The 25,967-nt window shown below is 32.8% G+C and overlaps 2 protein-coding genes across 7 annotated transcripts; both read right to left on the bottom strand.

Annotated features, from left to right (window-relative positions):
* Nucleotides 1-15,063: 15,063 nt before the first annotated feature.
* Nucleotides 15,064-19,291, bottom strand: LOC117921724. Of its 6 annotated transcripts, XM_034839683.1 has the most exons (4): nt 18,928-19,291; nt 18,529-18,649; nt 15,453-15,512; nt 15,064-15,339 (listed from the first exon to the last, which is right to left on the bottom strand). In XM_034839683.1, exons 1-4 carry the CDS (start codon nt 19,024-19,026, stop codon nt 15,263-15,265), a joined length of 357 nt encoding a protein of 118 aa, XP_034695574.1. In that variant the 5' UTR covers nt 19,027-19,291; the 3' UTR covers nt 15,064-15,262. The 6 variants fall into 6 exon arrangements, 2 of the variants coding, with proteins under 2 accessions (XP_034695574.1, XP_034695575.1); XR_004652415.1 differs by lacking the exon at nt 15,453-15,512 and having other exon boundaries at nt 18,529-18,668; XR_004652414.1 differs by lacking the exon at nt 15,453-15,512 and having other exon boundaries at nt 18,529-18,654.
* Nucleotides 19,292-23,009: 3,718 nt separating this feature from the next.
* LOC117921814 (putative disease resistance protein RGA3) lies at nt 23,010-24,760 on the bottom strand. Its single transcript, XM_034839773.1, has one exon. The coding sequence runs from the start codon at nt 24,758-24,760 to the stop codon at nt 23,417-23,419; it is 1,344 nt and encodes a 447-aa protein (XP_034695664.1). The 3' UTR covers nt 23,010-23,416.
* Between the last annotated feature and the right edge of the window lie 1,207 nt (nt 24,761-25,967).

The following is a 25,967-nucleotide window of genomic DNA, read 5'->3' as shown; positions in this document are numbered from 1 at the left end:
GATTCGCCCCTCATGCAGTCATGCCATTTAATTCTGGTTCAAATGGGTGCTATCAACAAAATTTATAAAACCTAAATCACCTTATACTAGGGTAGCATAGCTAACATAGTATAGTGGCTCTAGGATTGTCCACGGGGATGAGTTTTCATCGTACAGTTGACTTTAGTGAAGGAAATAACATGGTGTTTTCCCTTATGAAAGTTAGCTTTTAAAGAAAATGGAATTGTGGTTGCAAATATTGATTTTTAAGTTAAGCAAGAATAATAAGTGAAGTTAACTACAAAGAAAAGGTCTCTTGGAGCTTTAAGTCACTAGGATTGGGTTCCTTAGGCAAATGAGGAGATTCCAGATCTTCTCCTTGTATAGGGGACAATAACATAAAGGATGGTTATCTCCCGAACCGGTTTTGTATTTAGCAATTAAGATTTGATCCAAATGGTTCATGAAAAATGGTAATTGCTTCTCATTAATGGCTTCAAACACTAAAGACCCTCACCTTGAACCACTTTCCAATGGCTCGTAAATGATAACTAATAGGCATCCATGGATCTAGCAATAAGCATCCATAGAATCCAAAAATCTTACCAAGTATTGGCCATTCAAGGTGATTCGAAGGGATTTAAAGCAAAACCTTGAAATAAAAACCATTAATGGTTAACAACTACTTTCATTTAAATCAAGGACAACTCCCTCCTTTGCATTCAGGTCCTTCACCTAGCTTTCATCACTCCAAGAAATGTAAAACCTAGCCACTCATCCCTTGAGAAATCATCCTCAAAGGTTGTTTGGCTAGAAAGAAAAGTGAAAACAAAATGAGAAGGAAATGGTAGAGCAAAAGCTCTATATATTTCTTACTACGGGAATTTACAACTGTTTTCTGCATATCTTTCCTTCATGTCTAGAAAAAATATATATGAAAATATATAGCTTGATTACAAGGAGAAAATAGGAAATTATACAAAATATCTAGAGATAAAAATCTAACGGAGTCGGTGCACAAAAGGATTTCGCATACCATGTGAAATTTTGCATGGTGTGCGAAATTCTTTGGCTGCTTCTTGTGGTTTCGCATGGTGTGTGAAATTTCGCACAGTGTGCGAAATTGTCTTTCACTCACTCTTGCTCTCAGTCCTGCAACTACTCCTCCTCTTGATTTCGCATGCTATGCGAAATTTTCACATAGCCATGCGAACATGCTAGTTGTTGGATTTCTTTCTCTGGTTTTCTTTTTTGCATCTCTGATTGGCTTGACAACCTATTTCCAAGCTGGGCAAAGGGCTATGAAGTGCTCCATAGCTTGGATTCTTCATGTATTTGAGCTTCAACTTGTATTGCCATGGATTTCACAAAATTCTCCATCATTCTTGGCTTGTTTCAATGATCAAATAGCTACCAAAAACACCAAAACTTGCCAAATCTGATTAGTAACCCTTGCTAGGTTCCTTAATGTGCCAATTGAGTTAAAAGGCACTACAAAAAAATAGATTTTTAATGACGAATCTTTAGTCACGGCCACAAATATTGTGACCAAAGATATTATTTTGTCACGGCCAAGGTAAGACTGTGACTATATGTGTGAATCAAATTTGGAAAAAAAAAAAAACATGTTTAGTCACGGTAATTTTATTAACCGTCACCAAAAGGATTGATATGAGGTATTTTAGTCACGGATTTATTTAAAATCGTGACTATTTGTAAATTTCTAGAGGGAAATTTTGGCACCAATACCTTTAGTCGCGGTTATTTTATCATCCGTGACAAAAAATGTAATGAAAAGATGTTTTAGTCACAGGTTTTTGTGAAACCGTCACTAAATAGATATTTTGTGACTTTTAGTCACGCCATTAATTGATCGTGACTATATGAGAACCTATCGTCACGAATTTCGTTTGACCGTGACCAATGCATAGAGGTTTTTTTTTTTTTTTTTAATATTTTGAACCTATGGTCATGGGGTTCACACAATCGTGACCAAAGTCTATTATTTATTTTAAACAATTTTTGGGTCACATATTATAATTTTTTAGAAAATCTTTTATATATATATCATAAATAGAAATTATCATTAATAGTAGTAATAATAATAGTTCTTATTAATTATAAAAAGTTTAAAATTACATTACTATTTTTTTTTAAGTTAAGAAACAAATTAGTGTGTTACCTATTTTTCTTTAGTTAAAATTATTTAATTTCCTTGTTATGATTAATGTTTTAATAAGAAGCAAAATAAAGTTTAATATATTAGTTTAAAAATATGATGGTTCAATTTGATATTATTTGATACAAAGTTTAAATGCAGTGAGTGAGCAAATTAAAAAACAATTTTGATTTATATATGATAAATAATTCTTATTATATTTAAAGTATCAATAGTCATGATAACTAAATTTTACTATAAACAATTACTAGTAAAATTGTTTATAGTTTTATTTAATTTTCAATCATAAAATATTATTTAATCTTTATGATTTTTGCAATACAGAAACAATTTATAATTAGAAAAATAACATTCTCTATTTATGATTAAAAATAAAAGTTCTAAACTTTTATAATTCTTAAATTTGTAAAATTAACAAATATATAAAGTTAAAATTCATGGAAAAATATTCTTAAATGCACCATTCTCTGTTTATGTTTATTATATTTAGTACCAAATGGAAGTCTGAAATTCTGTTGTGCAAATGTATGATGAAATTAAGCTACAAGCATATGGAATAAGGTAGAAATTAATATCATCAAATATGAAAAAATGATACCATATGATAAAATAATAATAGATTGGTATAAGATATAAAGGGACACGTGGCTGAAAATAATGAAGACAAAGTAGGAGTAGGATGCACATGTAACATTTCCTAACACCTAAGGCCCACAAAAATACCAACATATTATAGTTTTATTTGTGAAGTATTTTTTATTTTTTATTTTTATTTATTTATTTATTTATTTTTATAACCGTGGATGTTTGGACCAGTTTAAGCGCCTCTCGACTAATCCCACGGGGCCCTGAAGTTAGCGACCGGGTAAACCTCCAATGGCCCTGAGAGGACTCGAATTGGTTTATTTGTGAAGTATTTAACATTTCATAAACAGTTATACAAAAAACAGTTTTTTAAAACATTTTTAAAAATTTGTTTGCCGATGTATTTTAAAATAAAAGTTGATTTAGAAACCTAAAATATTCTTAATATATATTTCTTATGTTTTTAAATATGTTTTAAAAAATAACTTTTATATGTTATATTTTATTTTTAATTATTCTTTGTATTTATATAAAATTTTAAATTTTAAACTTGATAATTTTAAAACTTAAAAAACTTGATAAAACTTAATAAAAATTTTAAAATAACACTTTGAGTAAAATATTGAACTTTCAAAATTAATTTTAAATTTTAAAATAATTTTAAATTTTAAATTTTAAAAATAATTGTAAATTTAAAATTTTAAAATAATTGTAAATTTTAAAAAAACTTGATAATTTTAAAACTTGAAAAACTTTTAAAATTAATAGTTTTGAACAAAGAACAATAACAATAACAACAAAAAAAATTTAGGGTATAACAATAAAATAAATTAATTTTTTTTGGGTATAACAATAACAATAAAAAAAGCCATGAGACATTTTTTCTAATTGAAAAATGTCTTTCTTTTAACCATGTGGGTATAACCCACGGCCACATCACTTTCCTAATGAATATAAAGCCTTTCTTTCTCTCTCCTGCCAACCCATTTTCTCTTCTTCTTCAAAACCCACGGCCATAAAACCCAAAAAACCTACCCACAACCCCCATTGCTTGGAGGAAGCTATTGCCGGAAAAAGCTTATGGAAGTCATGCCGAAGAAGCCCCATGGAAGCTATGGTCAGTAAAGCCGAAGCACCTCCAAGAAACTCCCCTGAAAATCATCTCTCTAGGTTTGGTGAGTTTGGGAATTTTTTTTTTTTTGGTTTTGTTAGTTCGTATTTTGGAAATGTTTGTGATTAGGTTTGAGATCCATTGTTATTGGGTTACTTCCATTGTTATTGGGTTTATTTTCATTGTTATAGGGTTTTGGTGCTTTTGGAAAAATTGCAAATGATATATGTTGTGAGTGTTTGAAATGTTTTTATACATTAAATTCTATTAGAGTAATTCATTGTTCTTAGAATAATTAAATTTGAAATTCATAATATAATTAAATTTCTCTCTGATTTAACACTAAAAAAACCACACTTAATAGCTTCCCTAATTTGATATCCAAATAATATTTCCAGCAATTGATTGGGCATGGTTTACTTCTTAATTTCCCTAATTTGGTACCCCTGCTGCCGCATGTAGTGGAAGTTCTTTTGCTGTATTATGATTTTTTTTTTCTTCCTAACTTGCAATTCTTGGTAGCTATGACTATGAACAATAATTATAAGAAAGGTTTGTGTGGGCTGAGGGCTGAAAGAGAGGCGGAGTGGGGCTTCCAGATGATGTAAACAATTAAGTTTTTGTTGTGTAAAGCTTATGAAGATTACTACTTAAATATAAAATATGTTTGTGTATCTCTATTCTCTACAGTATATCCTATATTTCTTAAATATAAAATTAATATCTATCCCATATTACTACTTAAATCTTTTATGGTATATTCAAGAAAGGAAAATATAAATAATATAATATAATTGGAATTAAATTAGGATTACTATTGATTAGTAATTGAAATATTTTTATTTATTTTCTTTATTCCTATAACATAAAACATTCATTTTATCTTATTACCATCTTATATTATTAAATATAAAACTAATATCTTTATCATATATTATTTAAATGCAAAATTAATTAAATATAAAATATATTCTATAATATTTAAATAAAAATTAATATATAGATACACTCATGATAAGACTTCTACCCATTATTTTATTTACTACTTAAATCTTTTATGGTATATTCAAGAAAGAAAGATATAAATAAGATTAATATTAATTGAAATTAAATTAGATTAACTATTGATTAAGTAATTGAAATCTTTTTTATTTTATTTTTCTTTATTCCTATAACCATAAAAACATTCATTTTTATCTCATTACCATCTTATATTATTTAAATAAAAAACTAATATCTTTATCATATATTATTTAAATGCAAAATTAATTTAATATAAAATTATATTCTATATATTTAAATATAAAATTAATAGATAGACACCTCATGATTTCTACCCATGTATTTATTTACCACTTAAATCTTTTATGGTATATTCAAGAAAGATTTATATTAATTGGAATTAAATTAGGATTACTATTGATTAAGTAATTGAAATCTTTTTATTTTATTTTTCTTTATTCCTATAACCATAAAAACATTCATTTTTATCTCATTACCATCTTATATTATTTAAATATAAAACTAATATCTTATCATATATTATTTAAATGCATTATGTTTCTTTTAATTATTACTCTTAATAGGTTCATCCTCTAGCAAAAAAAGGACACGTGGCCTAATGCGTAACTTAGATTTACTTAGTATGAAACCCGGGGAAAAAAAAACTACACAATTCAATACCAGAGGGCAAGTTGTTTATGATGGAAAAGGGGAAAGATTGTCAAGCTATATGGGAACATTGGTGCGATCTCAACACAATGTACCCATCCAAGTTCAAGATTGGAATCATGTTAGTGAAGATGTGAAGGAAAAGATTTGGGTCTTAGTATTGGTATATGCTAGTTACTATTCAATCTAAATTGTAATGTTATTGTTAAAAAATGATACCTCTTATTTATACATGAGATTTTAATGCAATACAGGAAAAATATGAACTAGAAGAAACATGTAAGAGCTACATTCTTCAATGTTGTGGAAATTTGTTTAGAAGCTATAGAAATAAAATGAAGGCCAAGTATTATAACCCTTATAATACAAATGAGGAGAATTGTGCATCAACCTCCACACTTATTAGATGATGATTGGATGTGGCTTATCCACTTTTGGGGGTACACCTGAGGCCAAGGTAAACATAATGATCTTTTCTTGATAATGTATCTTATGATACTTATATTCACATAAAATGATATTATTAGTTATATCTAACCTAATACTTCATGTATATAACTTTTATTATGTTTCTATTATCTATATAGGTGACTTGCTATTTTTAATTGATGTAGGATATCTCAGACAAAAAACAAGGCAAATAGGGCAAAGCAAATGATAAGCATACATCGGGATAAAAAATTTATGCTCAAATTCGATATGAACAGGTTGAAAATTTATTATTAATATGATTTGTTTGTACATAAATAATTCATCATAAATAACTCAATTGTTTTACTTGTAAGAATAAGCACAAAAGAAGGAGGATCGAAGTGAGCCCAATAGAATTGAGATGTTTGCCTTGACACACATAAGAAAAGATGGGACGCCTGTTGATGATCATTCTAAGGAGATTATGGTAATGAAGTAAATAAATTTTATATACTGTATTTCAATCATAGCCACATACTAACTTATTTTAAAAGTCTAACAATTTTTAATTTTTTTTTTATAATTCCAGGATCAATTTTAGCAATTACTATCCCAACCTGGGGGACATCTTCTCTACTTCTGCATCATCTAGAGCATCTACATCTATAGCATTTACATATGTAGATGAGATATATACTCAAGTCATGGGTCCAAAGAGGCATGGTCGTGTTCGAGGGTATGGATTTGGTCCTACTCCTACCTCAATCTTTGGTTCTACTAGTAGAAGGCGATCAGGAGTTATTCTTTCAACACAAATTGAAAACGCCCAAGAGATGCTAATAGCTGCAGAACAAAAGTTTACAACTGCAACTGAAGAACTCTCAAATGTGAAAGAGGAACTCTCACATGTGAAAGAAACATTTGAAGAGAGGTTGATAGAAGTTCAAAGGAAGACACGAGAAGAAGTGAAAGAAGAGTTTGAAGAAAAAATGATGGAAATGCAAAGAAAAATGTAAGCACAAATGCAAGCACAAATTCAAGAACAAATGATGCAAAGGATGCAACAATTTTTAGCAAAAGCAGTGGAAATTTGAAGATTTTGCTACATCTTTATATGATAGATTCTCTTAACTTTTTTTGAAAATTATGCTACTTATTTATATGATAGATTCTCCTAACTTTTTTTGTTTTCTATGACTATTATGTGACGTTTGGTTGATTTGTTATATTATGTTAGAATGTGAAACTAAATTTGAATCTCTTTGTTATTTGTTTGTTTGGTTTTATTTTTTTTTTGTTATATTATGTTTTTTTATTTAATGACTTGTATTGATATATAAGTTTTTAACTAGCTTGGGATAATTGATTGTAATATATTGAAATTGTTTTAATTACTTAATTGCATACACAGGTCTAAAATGGGTTTGTTTGGGTTTATAATAGGTTTGGGAAATTTGAATTTATAAAAAATCAATTTTCAAATATAACAAATTTTAGTCACGGCCACTAAAAAATTGTGACTATAAGTGTACTTTAGTCACGATCAATAATGGACCGTCACCAAATTTGGGGTAGGGCGGCCATCCATTGATTAATAGACCTAATAATTAGTCACGGTCACTTAATTACCGTGACCATAAGACTACATTTAGTCACGGTTAGGGGCATTGACCGTGACCATAAGACCACATTTAGTCACGGTTAGGAGCATTGACCGTGACCATAAGATTACATTTAGTCACGGTTAAGGCATTGACCGTGACCATAAGATTACATTCAGTCACGGTTAGGCATTGACCGTGACCATAAGTTACATTTAGTCACGGTCATTTTTATTAACCGTGACTATAGACATACATTTAGTCACGGTTTATTACCTGACCGTGACTAAATCAACTTAATAAATAGCAAAGTATTCTTAACTTTTGGTCACAGTTTTTGGTTGGCCGTCACAAAAAAAGAAATCATATGGTCACGGTCACTTAGAAAACCGTGACCAATACTTTTAGCTACGCCTGGTATTGTGACGCTTGGTCACGGTTCCATAAGACCGTGACAATAGGTTTTGGTCACGGATATATAAGATTTGGTGACGGTTCCCAACCGTCACCAAAAATCCCATTTCTTGTAGTGAGGTATTAACTACTACTCAAAAGTGTTTAAAACAGTTATTTTCATTATAAAAGAGTACTTTTTGAGTAGTAATCAGTTCTCTTTTTTTGAACAAATTTATGAAAGCGTTCTCTCCGTCAATCTATCTATCTCTCTCTCTCTCTCTCCACATAACAATTGTCTTTAAGGAGGTTAAAGACCCTATTTTTGCTTAAGCTCATTTTAGGTTTTCTATACTTTCCTACAGTTTTCCAAAGCACCTCTTGAGCTTTATTTAATTTCTTCTTAGCCTTGATCTAAAAGAATTTCTGTAATAACGTTGAATAATTCAAGGTAGAAATACCCCATTCTTTATGGCCCCGTAGTTACATAGTACGCACATTCTTCATTATTAGCATAACCCAAAGTAATTAATTATTGTGAAATCCAGAAATTTGGGTTCAAGGTATTGCATCATCTTGTCATTTTGATTTTATAGTTAATGCTAACCAAACCTTCTACAAGGTAAATGGGATGTTTTTCATCTAACATTTGTGCATTATGGTGAGAAGTGAAGTTGGTTAACGCCGTTTTCATCTACAATGTATTTGGCAAATGGATGAAGACTCTAGTTTCTCTATTCCTCATAATAGCTTTGTGCCAATCTCTTGAAGGTAAAAGCTGTTGGGCAGGGATGGGAGCTTGAAAGGAACAAAAACATGTCTCTCTTAGAAATCTATATTCAATGGGCTCACTTGTGTCTCCAAGGTGGCGCTTATTTCAAGAATTTGGTAGGATGTCAACAATTTTGGATATTTTTTGGTGGTATCCCATTTTGGCTAAACAAGGGATCTACCTTGTTTATTATTTGGTTTTTGTTTTTTATCCTCTATAGAGTTTTAATAACTTGTTGATGCTTGAAAGAACTCCTGATCTGGATTCTTATTAGGTCCATAATTCTCTCTACATATCATACTTCCCTGGCCTTATTAAGTTCCCTTGGAACATAGGATTCTATTTTATCTTGTTTCATAACTTTTTGAATAGAAGTGATGTTTTAGTTGATATTAGTTTCAATCAATTCTGAATAGTTGATGGGAGAAGAGCAAGATACTGTTGTAATTTTTCATGTGGATTTACTACCTTGATGTATATTTTTCAGGACTTGTTTATTATTGTGCCGAATGATGACACATGATGTGCGATTATTTTGTGAGGGCTAGACTGGTGATCACTAATCCCTTGTTATCATTTAGAGCTTTAAGGACAGGTAACTAGAGTAGTTAGTTGAGTTTATGAGTCTGCTATATGAGATATTGGTGGGCAGAGCCAAAAAAGATACTATCAATTGGAAGCTCAATACAGATAGAAGATTATGTTAATATGCTTTTCAGGAATATGTTATTTAGGGTTTGGTTGGTAGTTGTTCCTTCCAAATTAATATTTTTTGAGTGAGAGACAGCTTGGGTTAAAATCCTTACCATGGCCAATTGAAGCAGGCCATATGAGTGTAACATGACTTGGTAACAATGTTCTTGGTTGGTGGCAAAGAAAGTTCCTAAAAAAGAATGAGAGTAAATATTGGAAAGTGACTATCAAAAAATGAAAAACGAAAAAAAGGGTTGGAGAGTTCCTCTCTTATGTTTGTTTTAGTGCCTTAAGGAGTTAACATGACAGAGAAGTCTACTGAGTACCAAAGCAGAAGGATAGCCTAGTCAAATCCTTATTTCTAAAGATCTCATCCTCATTAGTAGCCCAGAGAGTTCCCTTGTAGGTTTTTATTTCTTGCATGTTCTGTGCAAGAGCAGTTTGACCTCACATTTTACTATTTTATTTTAGTTTCTCTGCTGATGTCAGTGTTTGATTGTTTGTGTGCTGGTTTTCGTTTTATTTATCTTTTATGTGTCTACTTATGACCTCCTTTATTTACATTCTGCATTAGGATTTACTGCCCATGAAAAAGAGACAATGAAACAACAAAGAAAAACAATTCTATGCTCTTAACAGATGGAGTACTTCATTGTTTGGCTTCATGAAGACTTCTTTGTTATCTTTCTGGCTTTTTGGGCATTTTTTTGTGATTTGGGGTTGTAAGCTAACATTTGTTAGAACCTTGCCAAGATTGAGAGTGTTGTCAATCCAGAAGGTGTAAAGGAAGATCATGCAACTCATGGCCATAATCATGATCATGACCATGATCACCATCATCATCATCATCATGAATATGACCACGGACATGGTAACTCTAAATATTTTTTTAGTATCCAGGCAAAAGATGTTTGTTCTTGCATGCCATCCAGTTTTGGCTTTTTTATTTCAACCATGTTGTTTTGTAGCAATAATGATTTATAATAGTTTTCTTATTGCTTTTAATGCATGTGAATGTGTTCCTGTTATATTTATGCAAACCTTTATGGCTATGTTATTCCCTTTGATAAGTAGAAATAGATATTTAATTGTGAATTTCCCAAATCATATTATTCTTTATATCCCCAATGTCATTTGCGCTTGTACTTCTTAAAAAAAAATCTCCACCTCACCCAACTCTTGACTATGAATGTCTTGTGAACTTGGGGTTCCAACAATCTTTCTCCACATTTTGCTCTCACACCTTGGCTACTCATGCATCTTTAGCAGTGGCTATTGAAAATAATGCAGGAAAAGCATGTCCTAAGGATTTGTCACCACACCACCTATCCTTCTAAAATTTCACCCTTCAATCATTTCTCACCCTAAATACAATCTTACTGCTAAACACCTCCCACTCACTTTTGATTGTCTTCCATAACCTCACCTAATACCCTTCCTTCACTCTTTTTACTGTACCATCCCTCCTTTTTCTCCCCATGCTTTCTTGTAATCACCCGCATCCAAAGGGATTCACTTTCAATTATGAATCTCCAACACCATGTACTAAGAAGAATCTTCTTTTTAATGGACAAACTTCTAATACTCAAGCCCTCACCCTTATTTTCTATGAAGAATGTTGATCAATACACCAACTACAAGTGGCTTTCTCTTAAGTGCACATCCCCATTAAAGGAAATCCCTTTGAATATACCCCAACCTTAGAATTACCTTTCTTGGTATGAAAAATAAGGAGTGTAGTAAATCGGTATGCTAGATAGGGTGCTTTTTATCGAAGTTATTTTCTTCCTTTCGATAAGTACTATCTCTTCTGCATGGGGAGTTGTTTCTGTAATCTTTCCTCTACTTCATTACAAACTTGAGAAGATTTGAAAGAGCTCCCAATGGAAGGCCCAAATCATTTTTCAGAAGAGTACCCACTCTACAACCCAAAACCCTAGCCAGGTCCTCTATATTAGTAACCCCCTAATTGGCATCAACTCAAGTTTCTTCAAATTAAATTTTAAACCTAAATTTGCCTCAAACCACTTGAATTCCTAGCTCAAGTACTCCATATACTCCTTATTGGTACCAGAATAAGAGTATCATAAACAAATAATAGGTGGAACACTAGTTGAAAACATCACTATCAAGCCCCTTTCCTTTGCCTTAATTCAAGATATAAAATAGTGCCTCCATGGCCATAATGAAATCATAAGAGGAAAGAGGGTTACTTTGTTTCAAAAACTAGAACTCTATAAAAATCCTATTAGGATTCCATTAATCAATGCAAAAAAGCGAGCCATGAAGATGCACCACTTGATCCATCTTGTTCACTAAGGATTAAATCCAGTTTTTTCCAAGATCGCTTGTAGAAACCATGATTGCTATGATCATAAGCCTTTCTGATATCCAGCTTACATTTTACCCCACCCTCTATGGTTTTCAACCTTGAGTCAATGTCTTTATTTGCTATGAGGATCACATTTAAAATTTGTCTACCCTCTACAAGCACATGTTGAAAATTTGAAACCATTTTTCTCACTACCTTTTTAGTTTATTACCCAAGACTTTTTCTAGAGTTGTATAGCCCCCTACCAAACTAATTGATTTGAAATCTTTTAAATCTTTGCACCTCCCTTTTTTTGGGATTAACGCCATTAAAGTGGCATTTAAGTTTCTTTCAAAAGTGCCTATCTTATAGAACTCTGTAGAAAAGCCCATCACCTCACTTTTCACTAAGTCCCAATAATATTGCCAAAGCCAAGGGGTTTTATCCCCACACAAACTCGAGAGGGTTGAAAAGACAAACTCCTCAGAAAATAGCCACTCTTTTATAGAAACATGAATGCTGCATAATCATTAATTAGCAGCTGGAGGAATACTTCCATTTCCCCCTGACCCTGACATCTACTCTCAAAAAGGATCTGTACCAAATGATTGTTAATGATCTATGTTTTTATGTGTACATAGATCATGTGGCAAATATTTATGAAAGTTAATACATGTTTGTTAGGATACCTAAAAAAAAACATGTTTGTTAGGACATATGCATGCAAATGGAGGGTGAGGGGAGTGACATGGCTCCGCTGTTCTATATGTAGAAGGAGATGATTAAAAATCATGCCATTTGGTATTGTGTTTAATTCTGGTGGAGATCTTACCTCAAAGTTGGGTATTGTTCTTCTTGGGAGTTTGAACACTTCACTTTCTAATTACTAATGAAGCTAATGATTAGCTATTGCCCCAACAAGAAACAAAGAAAATAGAATGATCTGGTTAATATAATCGTGCAGTATCACTCATCTGACCTTGAGATAGACACAAATATGAATTAGTTTTCACAGGTAGCTAGGGAACACACCCAAATGCCTCAAAATAATCAATCATGCTACCTCAAAATGATGAGTTAATAAAAAATTGTATTCAATGGAACAACATGTGTGCATCCTCATAAAGATATTTCTCTGCTTGGTTTTGATGCTCTCTCCATTTCCTGTACAAATGCTTCCTGTATTTCTCAGAGATGAAGATATGTAATATTTTTAAAAATACACATTAGGCTTATGCCTTTTATACAGTTTGGCACAACAACCAAAATTTATTACCTTACTCTCTAATCTATGTTTCTTTATCCAATTACAAGTTACACACCTACTATAAACTAGTAATTTCCAGCTGGTGCAGGTCTTGCGTTTGTCATTTCATTTTACATCAACAATTACTTTTGATATCTGTTAGCTGTTTTTTTTTATTATTATTCTGGTTGCAAATGAAGCATTATAATTTTGAGAAATATGTTACCTCTGAGAGAAAATAGATTTACCGTATTTTCTGCTCATATTCTGGCTAGTTCATGGATATTTCTTTGCAAACAAAATAAAATATTGGAGTTATTCAGAGCTCATGTAAGAAATAAATTAGACGGATGAATTCATTGCTCCTAATCCTGTAGAGTGCTTGATTTGTCAATTTCCATTTGATGTTAAAACTAAACATCTTGTCAGCTATAACAAAAGGTATGAAACTCCCAACTCAAGTTTCACTTTTGATGCCATTGCATTTTAATCTTCATTTGTGATATAATATCCATGAACTAGTGCTGAGCGAAGCTTTTTATTTTACTTGCCCGTTTATCACAAGACAACATAATTCAAGGTCCCACAAGGAAGAACAAATTTGTTGTATTTGGAAGGTGGGAGCATGGAATGGAATGAGAATGGAAAATCCATTTTGTTGTATTTCGATTACTAATTAGAATCAAAATTCATTCTCAAGAATAGCAGGGAGTGTGGACGATGTAGGAGCAGGAGTGTAGTCTTTGCTAGATGCCAAAAGGAATGGATGGGCTAAAGAATCCTAATGATGCAATTTCCTCTTCTTGGTATATCTGTGTTCTACAAAAACTGACAATCAGCTATGGTTCATTCAATTTTCACATTCCTTATACTCAATTCCTCCAAGTTTCTATATTTTGACCATATGTTCTACATTCATGGCAGCATTTTCTTTTTGATTTTTACCCCATTCAAGCCCCATTGAACTCGAGGTACAGATCTTAACTTTCCAACTAGCTATTCAAATTTAAGGCCATGAAATCAGCATCCAAATAAAAAAGGGAAACTATTATTGTACTCACTGCATCTTCTCCAAATATGGCAAGCTCCTTTTTGGGTGCTGCAGCAAAGACTGCACCTTCAAACTGCTCCATTTTTCTTTACCTTAAACATGTAGGTTGGCAGTGCATTTGAGAGTCATGGGAGCCTCATTGTAATGTTTGTATTTTATCACACAATTGTTGAAGGGGGATTATTAATGAATTTTTTTAAATTGATAATTTTGCTCCATTTCTTACTATTTAGATTCCTATTACTTCTTTTGATCTTATTTGTCTCAAGACAACTTTGAACTTCATCAAATTTAGCTTTGAGTTGATTCAGAGTTGTCAAATTCAAGGTAAGTATGCATTTAAAGTTGATAAAACTTTCAGAATCACAATTACATGAAAAAGTACTAAAAAGGCATTTGAAAAGAGTTTGGCAAAACATGTCAAATGGGAGAGACTGTTCAAAAGATCAGGGGCATCATTTAAAATGATTGTTCAAAGTTTTTTTTTTTTTTTTTTTTTTTTTAAGTAAAAAATCATTTTGGAATGTTTAAAAGGTTTGAAACTCTCCTAATTGATCATCATGGTAAAACAGTGTACTTTTCTCATAGTGAGTGGATTATTGTACCATTTCTCGTAATTAATGAATTATTCAATAGTTAGGAGACCACTTACAATTTTCTACACATTACAATTAAAAAGGTAAAAACAAAGTTCCTAAAAGCATATTTATTTTTTGGTGATGTATGGTTGCATGATTTTCCTTTTAGTATATTGTTAGATGATTCTTTCATGTTATATTTTATATTTATTAATATAATCAATTTTATTTTTTTGAACACGTACATGAGATTGTTTGCTCTTAATAAATAATTAATCCAAAGGACATACTAAAAGTTATTAACAAAGAATTTAATTTGAAATTAATTCAGGGAATATTTATTGATCATCTTCCAAGTAATTTCATATGCTAGGGTTACAAAATTTTCTTTCAATATTAATTAAATAATTATTTTAACCCAATTTAACTTCAAAAAAATAAAAATGATAGTTTGGCCATCTTTATGCCTAAAATTATTTAAATAAGGAAAGTGGACTAATGAATTAGCATTTGAAAAAGTAATTTTGTTACAAGTAATAAATTGGTATACAACTAAACAAATAGGGGAATAGATGTTTACATTAAGTGTGCTTATATTAATTAAAAGAAAAAAAACAACAGAGTATTAGGGGGAATAGATGTTACCCACTTATTATTTTGCTTATGTATTTATTTAAGTACTCACCTGCTAAGGATGATCTGGTCTGAGTTGGCAAAGAAAGCAAACCCTGTTTGTTGGGTTGTTGTCATCCATTTTCCTGCCAATCAAATATTAATATTAATATGAATGGTATTAGCAATGTTATTAATATTATATGAACAAATAAATGATTGTCAACCATCTAATGGAATCGGATGATGCATAACAGACCTGAACTAAAACAAACAATGAGGACTCCAACCTCCCCAAGCAATGAGGGTAAAAATAAACCTGAAGGTGAATATTTAAGTCATGTTTGGTTCCTGAGTTGAGAAAGAGAAAATGGAAAAAAAACTAGAAGCAAAAGAAAGGAGCTACAAACATGACCCAGGGAAATATTATCTTCAAGATTGTCATTGCCACACACCAAGAAGAAGACAAAAATGAAACTAAAATTAAAAAATAAAACAAAACAATTATCAGCAAACACGATAACCATATGAATCTTCTAAGAATAAAATTTAGAAAAATTGAAATTGAGAAATAAATCAAATAAACTAATGCTCATATTACATTGAGAAAAAGGAAAAAAACTCGTCCTCTTGAAGTCAACTTGGTGGTTGGGCCATTTTTCTATGAACTCAACTACATGATTGCAGCTACAAATGAGGACATGAGCTGCAACTTTTATGTCCATCATTCATTTCTCAATTCTACCCAATTCATCACACAACATGGCTGATGCCCTTGTTTCCATTGTCTTGGAGCGGTTGGCTTTAGTAATCCAACGGCAGATTTAACAAGAGTTGAGATTGGTTGTGGGTGCTGAAAATGACGTCCAAAAGCTCACCAACACACTTAGGAACATCCGAGCAGTTCTTGTGGATGCAGAGAAGAGACAAGTTAAGGATGAAGCTGTAAAAATTTGGCTAGAAGATCTCAAAGGATTGGCATATGACATGGACAACGTGTTGGATGAATGGAGCTCATCAATTCTCAAAGTCCAAATTCAGGGAGTTGACAATGCTCTCACTCACAAGAAGAAGGTGTGCAGCTGTATCCCTTTCCCTTGTTTTCCTATTCGTGGTATCCACCTATGTCATGACATCGCTCTTAAGATAGGAGAAATCAATAGAAGACTAGATGTGATTGCCCAGGAGAAAGATAGGTATAATTTTAATTTTATTTCAGGCATGGAAGAGCCTGAGAGACCAAAAACTACCTCTTTTATTGATGTACCAGAGGTACAAGGTCGAGGCGAGGATAAGGATATCATAATAAGCAAATTGTTGTGTGGCAGTAGTAAAAAACATTGGATCTCCATATCATCTCAATCGTAGGTTTGGGAGGTATTGGAAAGACAACGCTTGCCCAACTAGCCTACAATGATGTTAAGGTGTTCCCATTTTGACAAAAGGATTGGGTATGTGTGTCAGACCCTTTTGAGCAATGAGGATTTCAAGGGCAATACTTGAAGCACTTGAAAGAAAAACTTCTAGTCATCTCCATGAACTTGAAATTGTACAACAAGAAATTCAAAACTCTATTGCAAGAAAGAAGTTCCTCCTTGTGTCGGATGATGTCTGGAATGAAAACTACCAGATTTGGGAGCTGGTGAATTGTCTCAAGTGTTGAGCACCAGAGAGCAGAATTTTGGTGACCACCCATAAAATGGGAGTGGCTAGAATGATAGGAACTACCTACACACACCCACTCGAAGAATTGTGTAAGAAGCAATGCTGTCACTGTTCAGTAAGATCATTTTTTTTGGTAGAACTAAGAAAGGTATTGAAGAATTAGAAGAAATTGGCCAAAAAATAGTAGACAAGTGCAAGGGCTTGCCTCTTGCTGTAAAAACTTTGGGGAGTCTCCTGCATTTAAAAGAGAGGAAAGAAGACTGGGTAAATGTTTTGAATAATGATGTATGGCAACTGGAAGTGTTCGAAAGAGATCTTTCCCCTGCTTTATTACTGAGTTACTATGATTTGTCTTCTGCAATGAAATGTTGTTTCTCATATTGTGCACTGTTTCCAAAAGATCATGTCATAAAGCGGGATAATTTGATCAAGTTGTGGATGGCCCAGAGTTACCTCAGCTCTAAAAGTAAAGAGATGGAGACCATAGGTCGTGAGTACTTTGAAAGCTTAGCAATGCACTTTCTTTTCCAAGATTTTGTAAAAGACAATGATGGAAATATAATAGAGTGTAAGATGCATGATATAGTGCATGACTTCGCCCAATTTTTGACAAAAAATGAATGTTTTATCATGGAGGTTGATAATGGAAAAGATCTGAGGTTAGAATCATTCTATAAAATGGGTCGTCATTCAAGTATAGTATTTTCATATAACAGCCCCTTTCCTGTCTCTATTTTCAATATAGAGAATCTACAGATTATCTTAGTTATTTCTCGAGGCAACTTACACATTTGTAAAGGGCTACCTAATATATTCCAATGTTTGTAATCTCTTAGAACATTAGAATTGGCCAACAACTCAATTGAAGAACTTCCCAGGGAGATAGCACAGCTGATACATCTGAGGTATCTTAACTTGTCGAATAATACTTGGTTGAAAGAATTGCCAGAAGCTATGTGCAAATTATGTAATTTGCAAACCTTGACACTTAGTCGGTGTTGGCGTCTTGAGAATCTACCTCAGGGGATGGGAAAACTGATAAACTTGAGACATCTTGAAACAGACAGCACTCTTATAAGGGTGTTGCCCAAAGGAATTGGCAGATTAAGTTCACTTCGAACATTGGCAGAGATTGCTGTTGTGGGTGATGACGATGATGATAATTCACTCAAAGTGGGAGACCTGCCAAACTTGAACAATCTTTGTGGGCATCTTGCAATAAGTGGATTGGGTAATGTGAGGGATGCAAGGGCGGCAGAGAAAGCAGAATTAAAGAAAAAGAAGCACCTCCATATTTGAATTTCTATACAGATAAGGAAGAAGCAGCAGAGGGGATGAAGATCGTGGCTGAAGCCCTACAACCCCATCAAGACCTGAAATCTTTAGGCATATACCATTACAATGACATCAAATTCCCCAATTGGTTGACCACATCACTATCCCAATTGACAACACTTAAGCTGGAAGGTAGTATAAAGTGCACCCATTTGCCTTCCTTGGGAAAACTACCTCAGCTGGAGGGGCTTGACATTTGGGGAATAGTTTCCTTCAAGTATGTGGGTCATGAATTTTTGGGAACAACAACAACAACAATTGCATTCCCAAAGTTGAAGAAACTGACGTTTGCTTTTATGGAGGCATGGAAAAAGTGGAAAGTAAAAGAAGAATACCATGTTGCAATAATGCCATGTTTCCGTTCATTGACACTGGAGAAATGCCCCAAGCTAGAGGCCCTGCCGGACAGCTTGCTCCGGATGATGCAGCTGCAGACTTTGTGCATCTACGTCTGTCCTGCCCTAAAAAAAGACCTCTGAATAGTCCACACATTTCAGTAATTACTAATTTATTTATTTTCTGTTAATTATTTGGCATCATATATTCTTCGATTCCCCTAAAAATAGTTGAAATTGACAATGCTTGCTTGGTTAATCCATACTCTTAATCATTGAAGACCTCTTTCTCTATTTTCTTAATTTTGTCTCTATGCTATGTAGTAATCCAACACTGGCTCCGGCTTTGATCTTCTTTTAGGGTTTTCTTGCTATGATTTTGAAGAGATCAACACTGACCTTTGGGTGAAGAAATCTCCTGCCACAACCAAACCCACCGCTATGGCTGGTTACTGCCTCATCACCGCCATCCCCGAAGCTGTTCTCGCCACTAATCATTGGAGACGCCGCCCTTCACCGCCTAGGATAATTCGGCATCGCCCAACTCGCCGTTGTTCGTCGCCAACCGTTGTCTTCCTCAACGTCTTTTGCTCTTCAATGGAGAAGCCTGAACTTTACAGAGCCCTCCATAAACAATAAAAATGGGAGCTTGGCTCTCATCCTTATTGTCTCTGGTTTATGAGAATTGCGAAGAGAGGTGATTCAGGAATTTCTCCCTAAACTCTGTTTGGCAGCTAATTTCCAACGTGTGTTATTTTGTTTCTCCAAGGGCTGTTTGGATGGCTTGTTTTGAACATAGAGTATTTTTAAAACAGAAAAATGTTATCTAAAACAGTTATTAAACAAGGTCTTAATCTTCTCAATTAATTTTGGCTTCTATTTCACCCATCATTTCAATAGGATTATATTGCAATTTGTGGTGTCACTTTAATCATCTTAATTAATTTTGGCCTTTATATTCTATTTCATCAACGATTTTAATAGGATTTTGTAGAATTTGTAATCACGAAGAACTTCATATCACTCCGTTCCCTAGCCCTAGATCATATAGGGTATATGTTATCTATCTAGGCTTCTCTAAATCTAATGTAATAGAATATGTAACATCAAAAAACCATTATAATAATTAGATATAGAGAATATAGTAATCATACATTCAATTTGAATGTTTTTGAATCGTTTCTAATCCGATGAAGATATCAAAGACCATTGTAAAAGTTGTTTACTCGGTATTCTTCCATTCGCTCTCTTTCAAGGGTATAAGCATGAGAAAATGGTGAACTTTTCTCTTTCGAAGACAAGTAGCGTTTTTCTCTTTGAAGGCTCTTTGGAAGATGATAGAAAGAAGGCCAAAACCCTATCCGTTAAGGTGCATTTATAGGGGTTTTTTGTTAGGTTTAAGTGACTTAATCCTAAATTGTACTTGGGTCACTTAAACTAGTTCACTTGAGTCTTAATTGATTATTTAGTTGTATTAAGTTCTAATTAATTAATTAACTCCATAAAAAAAAAAATTTCATAAGGTTTAATGCATCTTTGCATTTTTACCAAAAACATCCTTATGTATAAATTTACTTTATATTTTTTAAATTCATTTTAAAAAATTTTAAATTTTGAGATAGTAAATTTTCTTTAACATTTCAATTTATTAAATTATTTTTAAATTATCAGAGTTCTTATATCTTATATAAAGAAGCTACTATTTTCTAATTTTATAAATAAAAAACAAAAAGCATTTTATAAAACTAAAAGGTGTATCCAAACAAACACTAAGAACCTATTTGGTGGTTTGATTTAAAAACAATTTTTTGTTTTTAAAAAAGAAAAAACTATTTTTAAAATATTCTAACACTGTTTTATTGTTATTCTCTTAAAACAATTTTTAAAAACAAAGTGAAATAGATAACAATTTTTAGAGAATAAATAAGAGTTGTTTTCACCAGTTTTTAAAAACGAAAGGAAAACATGGATCCATTTGATCATGTTTTTCGAAACTTGTTTTTAAAAATTGTTTTTAAGTTAAAGAATAAAAAACAGTTTTAAAAAATAAGTTTCATAAAACATGGTCAAATGGACCTTAAGTTAGTTGATAATGCCTCACATTTATTAGACAAAGCCCCCTCTAAGAGAAAATTTTGTTCGAATCACAACCAAGCATTTGAAACCTTTGCATTGAAATTTCAAGAACATCCCACTTCATCCATTAGGTTAACAATAGATATGTCCTTAAAACAAATAAGAAGTAACCCACTTCATCCATTAGGTTAACAAAAACAAATCAAAAGAAACATCATGCATGCATGCATGCATGCAAGCAAGTTCCCATCATTCGCAAACCATTTATGTCGTAGGAAATAAATCCAAACAATAAAGTTGAAGTTTACACATTCTTACATATATAGGCAAACCAATAAAAGGGGAAAAGAAAAAGAGAAAAAGAATTTACAAATCACCAATTTGAAATTGATTCATAGACAACTTCACAATACATAGGTGTTGGGAATTTTCTCCTCTTTATTTGAACTTGCTTCTCTGAAACGAAAAACAATAAAATTAAGATGGAAAAGAGATAAGGAAAGTCAAGACAGAAATAAAGATCAAAGCTTGCAAGTAAAAATGACAAATAATAATAATAATAAATGATGCCTTTGGATATAATTTTGAGACAAGAATCAAGATGGTTTTTATTGATAAGTTTTGAAATTTTCTTTGCAATATTTTGAGCAAATAATCTAATAGGTTAGGCTATTAAAATATTAATTAGTTAACATTTAGATCATGTTTTTCATTTGTTTCATTTCTCATTCATTAATGTATTTGAAATATTATTTTTACAATTTATATATATACCCATGGGCCTGAAACCTGATCAATCATTGCGCCCATACCACCAGAAAAAGGAAACACTAGGCCATGGCCCAACAAAAGTCTACTCTAAGCCGAAAACCCCCAGCTCCACTAAAAAAGAGGGAACACTAGGCCCATACCCAAGAAAAGTGTACCCTAAAATGGAATTTGATAATATATAACATTATATAGTACATATAGAGTCTAAAGATCACCTAAAATCTCTTCTACACGGTTGTTGGAGCTTTTTCAAGGTATTTGATCATGTAACAGAACACTTTTAGAATAGAAAAGGTTTCAAGTTTAGATGAGGTATTTTTGTACAAAAGGTTTTCATTTTTATTTCTCTTATTTTATTTTTAAATTTTGCAAGGTGTAGATATTATAGGATAAACACTTTAGTAACAATGTACATGTGCCAAAATGGACCTATGGATACAAGATAATAATGTTATGCAAAATGGAAAGCTACAGAAAATGAATATTCATGAAATAGATTAATGTGTGTGATTATGGATGCAATGGAAATGAAAACTAAGATAAATTCTAATTACCTGTAATAAGAGCGACATGAGGTGAAGCGTGACCATTCAGTCCCATGAACATAATTCGACTTGTGGGATATGAGATATTTTGTGCCGATCCTCTCCAATATCCTTTCGATAGCGTTGTTCCAATAAAGGAGAATTTATGATGTACAATTTCTGCAATTGTGTCCTCTGGAGCACGTGGTCTGGCATTCCCTCCAGCTTTGGGCAGTGTTGCGTCCTCAAGACATTGAGACATGGCATTATTGACCTCTCTTCTTTTTCTTTTATTTCCCATTGCTTCAATTCAGCCAAACGATAAATATACAATTCCTTCAGCTTTGGGAATACTGTTGATGATGATCCCAAAAACTCACTACCTATGTATTCCACACCAGGCATACGCCATATCCATAGCTTCTCAAGGATAGGCAGTTGCCCCAAAGGAGGCAAACATGGACATCTTACGCAAGAGGCAAGGTGAAGTATTTTCAGTTGAGCTAATGATGAACCCATCATCCAATTGGGCCACTCTCTATCACCATAATTGTATATAAGTAGAGATTTCAAGTTTGGATGGGGTTATAGAGCTTCAGCCACACCCTTTGTCCCCTCCTCTCCACCAAATTTCAATTCCAAACGTTGGAGGTGTACCCTATTCTTCAATTCTGCTTTTTCTGCCTCCCCATCATCTTTCACTTCATCCAACCCTTCAATGGAAAGACCTCCTCTTAGGTTGTTCAAGTTTCTCAGGTCTCCTATTTGGCATTCATCATAGCCATGACTACTCACAATGAAAACATCCGGTGTCTGAAGAGAGCTTAATCTTCCAATTCCTTTTGGCAAGCCCTTCAAATCATCAGCACGATCATTTTCAAGATGCCTCAAATTAATTAGTTTACCCATTGCCTGTGGTAGTTTCTGAAGAATGTGACATTCTTGAATATTTAATGTTTGCAAATTATATAAATCACAAATTGTTTCAGGTAACTCTCTCAAACTATCACATAATGATAGATTAAGGTATCTTAAATGTATCAATTTTCCTACCTCCTTAGGAAGTTCCTTAATCAACCGATTGCTGCTCAAATCCAATGCCCTGAGACATGTCAAATGCCTGAACAAATTAGGTAAGGCTTCAAGAACACTTGAAATATTGAATGCTTCCTTAGCCAAGAGGGTGTGAAGATTCTTCATGTTACAAGTGGAGGCGAAATTAGGGGTACTTTCTCGGACAACTAAGGTGGCATGATGAATCTTTTGGAAGAATAAGTCCATATTCCCCTTTTTTTGGTTGTCAACCTCCACAATAAAGCATTCATTCCGAGTCAAAAATTGAGCAAAATCATGCACTATATCATGCATCTTACAACCTATTATATTACCATCATCATCTTTTTCAAAATCTTGGAAGAAAGACCGAGCAGCTAAATATTCAAAGTACGTTCTCCCAACCATCTCCATCTCTTTACTCCCATCAGATTTGAGATAGCTTTGTGCCATCCACAACTTGATCAGCTCATCTCTCTCAATATCTGAGTCTTTTGGAAAAACAGCACAAAATGAGAAGCAGCGTTGAATTGCAGGGGCAGATCATAATAACTCAACAACAAAGCAGGGGAAATATCTCTCTCAAACTCATCCAGCTGCCATACTTCACTATTCAATACGTTCTTCCATTCTTCCTCGCTATTTTTTAAGCGCAAGAGGTTCCCTAAAGTTTTTATAGCGAGGGGCAAGCCCTTGCATTTGTCTGCTATATTCTCACCAATTTCTTTTAATTCTTCCTCTTTCTCCCAACTACGCTTTTCAAAGAAAGCTATTTGATGGAATAATGCCCGAGATTGCTCCCTGGACAATTCCCCTAAGGAATGCATGTATGTAGTTCCCATCATCTTAACAACACTCTCTTTACGTGTGGTCACTAGAATTCTACTCCCTACAGCTCCGCTGGTGAGAGTGTTCTTCAGTTGTTCCCACAATTGATGGTTTTTGGTCCACACGTCATCTAGCACAAGAAGGAACTTCTTTCCAGCAATACATGTTTGAATTTTTTGCTGTAAAGCTTCCAAATCATGGAGATTACTAGACTCTTTTTGGAGGGCCTCAACAATAGCCCTACAAACTCTGATTGGGTCAAAAGGATCAGAGACACAGACCCATATTCTTTCATCAAAATGGGCCTTCACCTCTGGGTGGTTGTAGGCTAGTTGAGCAAGAGTTGTTTTGCCCATGCCTCCAGTCCCAACTATGGAGACTATGTAGAGGCCAGATTTCTCTTGACACTTGTTACCCAATAGATGGTCTAATATGGTCTTTTTATCCATATCCCGACCGTACACCTCTGAAATATCAATTGTAGAGGTAGTTATAAGTCGCTGTGGTCGTTCCTCACTCCAACTAGAGACAAAATTAAATGTAATTCTCTCCTTTTCCATATCATCTAGTCGTTCCTTTTTGTCCTTAATCTTAAGAGCGATGTGACGACGAGAAGCAACTTGCTTGAAACAAATGAAAGGAGAGGGAATAATGCAGCAGGAGCTTACCTTTTTCTTAGGCATGTCAGCATTTTCAACTCTCTCAATCTGTAATTTGAGAATAGCAGTGCTCCACTCATCCACCACGTCCTCCATTTGGTAGGCCATGTCCTTGAGCCTCTCCAACCAAACTTTTACACGCTCTTCCGTCACTTGTCGTTTCTCCGCGTCTGCAACAACGGCTCTAATGGTCCGGAGCACCTCTATGAGGTGTGGAACTTCTTTCTTAACACCCACCATTTGTCTTACTTCTTGTTCAATCCCCTGTCGCGCCACCGATGCCAACTGCTCCAAGACAATTGAAAGGAGTGTTTCAGCCATAATTGGTAGAGATGAATATGGTGAGATTATTGATGATGAGTAAAGCAAATTCAAGGATGAATAAAAAGAAGCCAATGGTCTACGTAGGCCATTTTTATAGAGTTGCACATAGAGAAGCTTATCCACTCAACAACATAAGGTATAAGGTGCCTTCACACAAACCCATTATTTTCTATTTTTAAAAATATGCATTAAAATAGTCTCAAGAAAAGAAGTTGTATGAAAATTGTTTAATTCTAGCCAAGAAAAGCACAATCCATGGAGTATTGAAGAAAATGAAGGAAAGAACAAAGCAAAAGCTATTAGGTGCTTGTCTTGTAGTGCAATCTTGCCCTTTATTCTTTTCTCACCCTTAAATTATTCATTGCCACACTATTATCCAATAGTCCAAAATAGTCTCAAGGCTCTTAACCGGTTTCCTATTCCTTTCTAATTATTTTTAGCGCAATAAAAAAAATAAAAAACGAAGACCAAAAGGGAGAGTTGGTGACCAAATGTATAAATACTAAGATGAAAATGAATAAGAAGGTTTTTAGACAAATTTAAATATTATTTTTTATTATTGAAGTGGTATTTGATATAAAGTTAAAAATTAAATACTTAAAACCAGCTTTGTCTAAAAATGGTTTTTGTTTTTAAAAACAAAAATCTATTTGAAAAACTTTATAGTTTTGTTTGTTATTCTTTAAAAAATTGTTTTAAAAAAAAAGTAAAAAAGAGAATTAATTATTCTAACTCTCAAATTAAAATAGCTATTGCCTTTAGTATTTCTATTTCATTATCTCTAAGAGTGTTATTTAAAAATTATTTATAATTAAATCTTTCCATATTAGGTAGAGTTTCTTATATATCCCAATTTTATTATTTTTTTATCTCCTTTTTAGAAAATGCAGAAGAAAAAAACATGTCAAATTCATCCATTTAATTATTCATAAATAAATTAGTTTTATAGATATAGCTTGAAATAGTATTTTTTAAATTTAGTAACCAAATCCTAAATAAGAACAAAAATTGACTATGAATCCAAAATTCTTAGGACTATGTTTGGTTCTCAGAAAATTTGAGAAAAAATGCAAAGAAAAAAAAAATGAAGGAAAATAAAAAATAATTAAAAATGATAACTTATTTTTATTTGCTACTTCAAACTCATTTTATTTATTTTAACTCATCAATATAAAGATTAAATAATTTTAAAATGCATAAGTTT

The sequence above is a fragment of the Vitis riparia genome, chromosome 9, assembly GCF_004353265.1.
Source record: "Vitis riparia cultivar Riparia Gloire de Montpellier isolate 1030 chromosome 9, EGFV_Vit.rip_1.0, whole genome shotgun sequence".
Taxonomy (NCBI): Eukaryota; Viridiplantae; Streptophyta; class Magnoliopsida; order Vitales; family Vitaceae; genus Vitis; species Vitis riparia.
The sequence above is the reverse complement of the archived record's forward strand: the minus strand, read 5'-3'. Positions and strand labels throughout refer to the sequence as shown.

Excerpts from the sequence above, each read along its gene's own strand:
- LOC117921724 (XM_034839683.1), bottom strand. The coding sequence starts at position 19,026 with ATGATTAGTGGCGAGAACAGCTTCGGGGATGGCGGTGATGAGGCAGTA. Across the intron at positions 18,650-18,927 it reads GGAGATTTCTTCACCCAAAG|GACAGACGTAGATGCACAAA; the intron begins GTCAGTGTTGAT and ends TTTTTAGGGCAG. Across the intron at positions 15,513-18,528 it reads CATGGCATTATTGCAACATG|GTTTATTTTTACCCTCATTG; the intron begins GTATTCTTCTTT and ends ATTCACCTTCAG.
- LOC117921814 (XM_034839773.1), bottom strand. The coding sequence starts at position 24,760 with ATGGCTGAAACACTCCTTTCAATTGTCTTGGAGCAGTTGGCATCGGTG.